The 8,254-nt window shown below is 49.8% G+C and overlaps 1 protein-coding gene across 1 annotated transcript; it reads right to left on the bottom strand.

The window, feature by feature from the left end:
• Positions 1 to 3,209: 3,209 nt before the first annotated feature.
• PpBr36_07367 (uncharacterized protein) lies at positions 3,210 to 8,026 on the bottom strand (the record flags this gene model as incomplete). Its single annotated transcript, XM_029894504.1, has 3 exons — positions 3,210 to 3,848; positions 3,912 to 6,402; positions 6,531 to 8,026. 3 exons carry the CDS (start codon positions 8,024 to 8,026, stop codon positions 3,210 to 3,212), a joined length of 4,626 nt encoding a protein of 1,541 aa, XP_029748676.1.
• Positions 8,027 to 8,254: the final 228 nt, after the last annotated feature.

The following is an 8,254-nucleotide window of genomic DNA, read 5'->3' as shown; positions in this document are numbered from 1 at the left end:
ATCACACACAAACCCGTTGCCAGGGGACAAGCACCAAGAATAGCCATGTTCTGTTAATATATTCGTGAACCAGCCTCATTATAGCAAAGGTCTAACGATTATTAGACAACGCACAAGAGAGCTTTTGCCGTCGGATATAGGCCATATAGCCCCCAGAGTGGGGAGGGAAAAAAGAAGGGTAAGGTAGTAATAGTATGATTTTGGGCAATCTTAGCGAACATCAAGTTCGTCCGGGAGGGCCGACCAATCCCGTGGCAGCATGGGCAGGTTGCAGGTCGTAGGCCAAACACACCTTCATGCAGGGAGCAGAGTAGAGGCAACGCCACATAAAAATAAAAATAAAAAAAGAAATCAATAATACCAAACCCGGGCCGTTATTGAATTTTCTTGGTTCTTGTTCCTGCTGATGATGCTACTCTAGTGTTCTTTTTTTAAACCTGTGCTGAAGAATATTGATAGAGAGAACCACGTGAGACAAGAACAAGGTTAAAAAATACATAAATAAATAAATAAATAAAACAAAAAGACAATCAAGGAAAAGAGAGAGAGAGAGAGAGAGAGAGAGAGGGAGCCGCCTAGAAAAAAGACGAGAGACCCAGAGTTTGACGGTCGATGGTCGTTTCCCTATAGCTCAGTTGAATGCAACGTTGGGCAATGAAATGCCGATGTATCAAGCGACACTCTATTCTCATTGGTCAAGATGCGCATTTTCACCCTCCATCCCTACCCGCTTTGATTTCATTCCGGGAAGTCCAAGAAGACTAAAAAATAATAACAAACATAAAAAAAAATAGAGCCTCCAAAAAAAAAAAAAAAAGATTTCTGATTAAGAAACGTCCTAGTCTAACACAAGCATGACCAAATCAGAAACTCGCTTGAGAAAAGCGAAGGTGAAGAAGCAAAAAAAGCAAAGGCAAGCGATAAAACAAACACAGAAAGAGAAAAAAAAAAACGGGCCCCGGGTTTTGGGAGCAACAGGAAACAAGACAGGGGCCGTCATGTTCACGTTGTGCCGGACCTTCTAGAAGCTGACAATTAGTTTGCTTTTGCTTTTTTGCTTCTTCAGCTTTCCGTCGTCCTCGCAACTTTTCTCCGCTTCATGCGAGACGATGTGGCGGTTAGGGTGGGATATTAAAAGGGGGAGAAAATGGGTAGTAAATAAATAAATAAATAAATAAATAAATAAAAAAAAGCTTTACGATTTCATGGCCCTTGCTAGATAGAGAAGAACTGGGCCCTCAAAGGATGGACAAGCAAGGCAAAGAAGGCGAGGTTTATGCTGACCAGACCACCATGTTACTTACTCCTTGAGTGACGGTCCCCCAAGAAGCAAACTTGCACACTAAACACCAAGATATGCCCAGGAAAATTAATTTGTTATTTCTTTCCAGGAAGTCTTCTCGAAGCATGAACGTCAAACCAGGATCAAAAGAAACGAAAAAGAAGCTGGCATGACGTTTCCCCCCCAGTCTCCTTCTCTCCACCCTCAAGATGATGAGCGGCCTAAGCAGGGAGGGGAGGGAAATCAAAACAACCTCCCCAAGGAATCAAGAAAAAAAAAAAGAAAGTTTGATAAAGAAAGTAAAAAAAAAACCCCAAAGAGAGAAGGAGAGAGTCAACTGAGACTGGTCACGAGCACGGGTAACTTTCCAGTGGCTTTTCTTTTTCTTTTCTTTCCCTCCCCCGTCCCATGTCATTATAGGGAAATACAGAGATGATACTATTGAAATGGGCTGATAGTCCGTCGGCCCGTCTTAAAATACCTTCTCGTATTCTGTCAAGAAGAGAGGGAGAGAGAGAGAGAGAGAGAGTGTGTGTGTGTGTGTGAGAGAGAACTCTCCCTCTGGTCACTCTCTTTTCAAAGAAAGATCGGATGAAAAATATACACATGGGGTTAGTGATTTGCCCGTTATAGCCCCAAACTGCCTTTTGAAACGTTCATTACGAGCTTGGCAAGATGGGGAGAGCGGCTTGCCCGTGATAATATAATATCCCTTGATATGAATAAACGGGGAAGGCCAAGAACTCCCTCCCCCCTCCAAGAGTTCGGTGACAAATACCTAGAACACAAAAAAAAACATCCAAAGAGGAAATGGAAACGAGAAAACACTTGCCATCATCGTCGCCTGTGTCTCCACCAAACGAGCGGCAAGACCTCCGTGAAAGCACCTGCTTGGGGTGTGTGTGCGCTCAGGGATGATATGCCGCGGAGAGGAGAAATTGTCGTTTGTTTCTTGTTTTCCCCCGTTGCGCATAAACTCCGTTTGTCCTTCCCGGCAAAACAAGTCGCATCTGTCTCGTATCGCATGACCTTGATGATTCCGAACAAAGAAAGATACATAGGATTGCCCTGTGCTAGTGCAGGATGTGCATTACCGGTCCCGAAGAGCCGCATTATCCAGCGTGGACAAAAACGTTACTCAAACCGCAACATCCAGTAAGCCAAGTGTGACTGATGGGGATGATTGTATTTGTAGAATAATACCATGGGGGCTGAGAGAATGGTCAAAATAGCAATAACAAGAGCGACTAGATGATGATGAAGCGTTTGCCCCTCAAGCCCTTCTAGCGAAACTTTGGCCAGGAGGAGAAAAGGCATGATGAGCAGCGGCGAGCAAGCATGTTGAATAAAGGGTGTATGTAATGTGATGTGAACCACGATGAATATATTTTCCCAGTAAAAGAGAATTCTTCATGCGGTGAACGAGTCCTCTATTCCGGTGGTTAACCTCAAAACCTCACCAACGCCGAAAAGGTCTTCTACTGAAATGATCCAGAAACAACAAAAAACGCCCATGTTTCGTTCTACATTGTCCCGTGAAGGAGATCCAGTTGCTGTAGCAGGTATGTGACGACACCAAACATGATAGATGAACTGCCCAAACGTTACAAAATATCCAATGTTTTCACACTCAGTCGTGCCCCCAAACCTGCAAGGCAGGGGGACAGACGACCCAGATTGTGCTCCAGAACTCCCATCGTTATGCCGCTCGAGTTGCGTATATAGCCATCAGTTAACAGAAAAAGTAGAAGAAGAAACAAAAAAAGAAAAAACAAAGAAACACGACAAAATGACAATAAGAAATCGCTACAGAATAGGGTATGACGAATGATGAACGACGACACCAAGCCAGATAACCACCAAGCCAGATAACCACCAACAAAAAAACAAGACATGGACAAAATGTCCACAACTTCAGAGATTCATATCAAAGGTAAATGTCACCGCCTTCGCCCGCGACCCAACGCCTCCATGCCTCGTCGTAGGCATCCTCTAAATCTCTCACCCAACGCTTGGTATCGAACAATGCACAGCTAAACTTGCTGTCCCAAAGAAGCTTTCTCATCTCGGCGAGGCGACCAGAACCTTCGCCGTACCCCCTCTCAACGTTGGGTCGGTACTTGAGTCCGTTGGCAAGACCAACTGCTGACTCCTCATAATCCTTTTCGTCGGATGCTATAAGCTCTGTCGCGGCGCGAGTGCCCTCCTCAGACTTTGGAAGAGCGCCCTTGAGAATGGAGGCTGCCATGCGCGAGCACATCTTGTATTCATACCGCGGCAATGTCAGCAGAGGCGTGCTAGACCAGAGGATATCCGCTGCTGTCGTGTGCGCATTGCATTCGGGGGTATCAAGGAACAAATCGCAGACACGGGCACGCGAGATGTGTTGCTGCTTCGGTGCGACGTCTGTGAATATGATGCGGCTTGCTACCTTCTCACCCGCCCAGGCCCTAGCGGTATTCCGCAAGTTGCACTCGCCGAGTTCGGGAAAGCGAAGAAGCCATAGGACGGCTTTGGGAACCTGAGACAAAATCCTAAGCCAGGTTCTGAAGGTTGTAGGATCGATCTATAACACCAAAAGTTAGAAGGCAACAACCACCTGGACGGCATATCGACTTCTCTCACTAACCTTGTACAGCTGGTTGAAGTTGCCCAGGATGATGGCGTCGTCAGGCAAGTTGGGGAATATTTCCTTGCGCATCTTCCAGCGCCTTGCTTGCTCATCTTCCCAAGTCAACTTCCTGTCGTCATTCCCATCAGACGACTGCGCGTGGTCACAGCAGAAGAAAGTATCCCGACAATAAATGATGTTCTCCGAGTATATCCACTCGCCCTTGTCATCATCGCCTTCATCACGAAATATATCCTGCACATCGACATTACGCCGGTAGGGACGGAGTGTCGAGGGTGGGACGGCTGTGGTATCAGCCAATAAATAATCACACCACTCTGCTCCCAGAGTTCCGGCAAACCCCATGAATGACATCTGAATCGGGGCGGGACGGGCAGCGAATATCTCATTGCGCGCCCCTCGAGTGTAGCCGTTTAGGTTGACCAGGATGTGGATATTGTCCCGCACAATCTGGTCGACGAGCCGTTCAGATGACCAGTTGCTCACATCTCGAAAAACTGGCGCCTCTCGTTCGATCTGCTGTCGGTGAATTGACTTGTCGCTGGCCGTGGTTGCATAGCAGTGGGCTTTGACGCGTGACTGGTCGTGAAGGCCGAACACAGACTGCATCAAGTGAGCCAATGGATGGTTATTGAAGTCAGAAGAAAGATACCCAACGTTGAGGTACGGCTGGGGTGGTGGTGGAGGCTCGTAGACGGTACTGGGCAGCCAATGCGAGCGTAGTGTTGAGGCGGAAATGCGATGTGCGTTGCGCTGCGAGATCATACGAATATCCCGAGCCGTCAAAGGACACGTGAAAGTGTGGAATGGCAGTACTGTTGGTGCTGTAGGCACTGAAAGGCTGCCAGGTAGGCGTGCCCGAGCATACCCCTCCGCCGACTCTCGGCCCTGGACGTACTTATCAAGATACCAGTTCCTCATCGAGACCCTCGTCGACCGTTCGATCAGGCGAAGTATCCGGGAGCCCTCCCACACCAGTCCGTTCCATTTGCGCAGCTCGGCCTCCAGATCGAATTCCCCATCCACCAGTTTGTCGAGCTGGACCTTGAGTATCTTGATGACAGCTTCCTGCAAAGTCCCACGGCCCCAAGATGAAGACTCGTTGAGCTGGCGCTTGACTATTTCTGTGACACGTTTCATCAAGCCGCTGCCCTGCGGGTTCTGCCGCACATCTCTGAGCATGCCATCCTCATCCACATGCCAGCGATCAAACTTGCCGCCATACAGATAGACGCCTCCTCTGCCTTTCCAATCGCAAACAGAGTTCAGCGCAGTTGATAGTCCGCAGACAGCTTCGGCGAAGTTCGGGTTTGCGTCCACAGCACGCCTATAGTACATGACAGCGTCATGGATACGACCACGATCTTTGACAGCATTCGCCAGGTTCGTGAGAGCAATATCAAAATTCCCGTCGCAATTAACTGCGCGCTCATACATTCCAATCGCCATGTCTAGCTGTCCAATGTCCTTGAGCAGGCTACCGAGGTTCGTGTGCAGGTGTACGTGGTTCGGATCTATTGTCAGGCCGTATTGGTAGTAGAGCAACGCCAACTCGAGCCCGCTGCCGCGGACAATGCCAGGAATATGCTGCACAAGGGCAGCAGACTCGGCCGAGAGCGGCTCTGCCTGCGATGAAGACTGCTGAACACTCGCAAGCAGTATACCTACGTTGTTGGCCGTTGATGGGCTTTCTTGCAGTGAAAGTGAAAGATAGTAGAGCGCCAAAATATCGCCCACCCCTGATGGTTGTCCTCCCTGTCCAAGCGGCAGCCCACCACTCGACATGGAGTCCTGAAAGATCTTAGCCAGTGATAGTAACGAGTTGCTGGTTGTAGTTATTGTCGATGTTCGATGCTTTCCTTCGCCGATATAGCGCAGGCCAGGGAGCTGGCCGCGGGTACCTGCAAACAAGATATCGGCTGTGCGCTTTGCCTTTTCTGGAGGCAAGAGCATAGGGCTTGGCTTTTGGCCAGTGGTTCGAACTCCGTTGAAGGCCACCCGTGGTGACAATGCGGCCTGGATTTCGCGAATCAAGGTTTGGATTCCTGGGGCTTTCCTGCCAATGGCGATCATGACTACCTCCTCAAACGCCTCCGATGCCTTTTCAATCTCCTTCAAGGCGTAAAGCATGTTCCCTTTAGCGTGTACTAATAGAAGCATGCGTCCGTTGTCGTGGCCAGGAATCATATAGCCACTTGATCCAAACCCTGGCTGATTTGCCGTTGCGGGGGATGGGAAAGACTTTGCAGGTTCATCGTTACAGTTAGAAGATCCAGGCTGTGGCATGCGCAACCTTTGCTGCACGTTGCCGATGATATCCACAGCCTGCCTGCTGCGTTGACTTGAGCAGAGTAGTCCGACGAGATGTTCTACTGCTTCAAGGTATGCGGGGCGAATGCTGACAGCATCAAGCCAATGCTTTTCTGCCTCGTCATGCCTGTTGAGGCAGTAAAGGGTAGCTGCAATATTTGAGATGGCTTCCACATGACTGCATTGCAATTAAATTTGTTAGTAAGAGTGCCACGAGCCAGGTTTAGCGTGACCAAGAAATAGAATCATGCTTCGCTGAGACACTGCGGAAAGCCAGGGGGAAAAGGGGAGGGGGACTGTACTGACCGAGCCTCCAGATTTACAATCCTTTGGAACCAGTCCAGAGCCTCCTCATAATGCTCGAGTCCATAATGCAAACAGCCACCAAGTAGCATACCATCTATCCACTTCCACCCACTCTGCTCACACAGATTAGTGAGCATCTCGAGGGAATGCCTAGCGCTATTGACAGGAGACGGTAGATCCAGGGGGTTGATGCCCGCAGCATGATAAACCTTGCCAGCGTATGAAAAATTAGGTTGGTTCGAATTGACGAACATATTGCCGTTGACATGTGCAGCTGACAGTTGTCGCGAGTTGAGAGAGGACACAAGCTGCTTTGGCACAGTTGGAAACACAACCATCTTGGAGGAACCTTTGATACCGGGCATGGATTTGCCATAGTGGGCCTGCTTCGTCTTGTTCAAATGGTCAATCAGTGACGCATAGGTTTTGTGAGCAAGGCTGAGAGCCTTGTCCTTGAACTGTGCGGGGGTAGACACATCGCCTTGCAGACTGAGATGCCCGCCGTTGGGCGAAAGCTGGTCTAAGGCACCTTGAGACGGTAGAGAATTCTGAAGCTGCTGCGCCATACTAGGGTCTGGATCGAACCCGGACAGTAACGACCCGCGCATTGACGAGCCCTGGCCCAGAAAGTTACCCATAAGCGGGTGGTGCATTGATTGCTGGCTGGGCATGTAGGCGGCGTCGACAACTGCATTCTGGGGAATATAGCCTAAGTTGGACAAGGGGACTTGGCGACTATAGTCTGAGACTCCCGTGTCCCTCCAGACGGGCGGGGGAGTGAACCCAGCAGGGTTGAAAGCGGTGCTACCCATTTTTTGCTGGTACGCTGGCCTGAAAACATTTTGTAACCTTGGATCGCAGCCGTATAAATGCTGAGGGTAATAAGGCACCGAACTTCCCTCCGCCAAATGGGAGCCATCAGGCTGTATTGCCTGACCCAAATTCCATCCCGCAGGCTGAGAATTATCAAAGTTGGTCGGCTGGTTCTGTGGTTGGTATTGCCAGTTCGAGGTAGGCAACAATGGCATTTGTCTATTGTTGATACTGGGGGGCTGTGAGCAGGTCTGCACAAAGGCTGTAGGGTAGATTTTCGAGTTAGCCGGTATGATAAGCTGCTTGAGCGGCGGCGGGCCGAATGTGCCAGCCGGAGAGCCATCGTAGCCCGCATCTATCGTGCCGCTTGGAGTCTTCCTCCGTAGTTGGTGTTGACTATGCTCCGCCTGACGCTGTATGTGGTCTAGGTTAAATAAACCTGTCGGTTGGCTATGGTACGGTGACTGAGCGGGCTGCGAGCTACGTATGGGAAACGTGGTCGGGGCCCGGTTGGCGTTCGGATACTGATTAGAGGACCTCGGTTGTTGACGCTGGTATGAGTGCTGGGCCATGTAGCCGGGCCTAATGTTCGATAAAGGTGAAACCTGGTCGAGGTGGTCGATATGAGGATCGAGGTGAGGCGGCGTGGGCACCATTTGGTGCATCTGAACTAGGGGCAGCATGGTTGTTCGGGGGGTATCTCGAGGTTCAAATGAAGGTGGAACAGCTGGAGAAAAGCACGATATCGTTCGTATTCGGCGGAATTGGCAGCTTCCGACCAGAATGTCGCTGCTGCTTGGTTAGAGCATGGCCGAGTTATGCAGACTGTCCGTTGACCATCTGGCCTTTGCGGCGGCGGACCGGAGTCGGCGCCCAATCCAAAGAGAGCGAGAGAGAAAGGCCGTCGGAAA

This window comes from Pyricularia pennisetigena, chromosome 1 (assembly GCF_004337985.1).
Source record: "Pyricularia pennisetigena strain Br36 chromosome 1, whole genome shotgun sequence".
In the NCBI taxonomy this organism is placed as follows: Eukaryota; Fungi; Ascomycota; class Sordariomycetes; order Magnaporthales; family Pyriculariaceae; genus Pyricularia; species Pyricularia pennisetigena.
The sequence above is the reverse complement of the archived record's forward strand: the minus strand, read 5'-3'. Positions and strand labels throughout refer to the sequence as shown.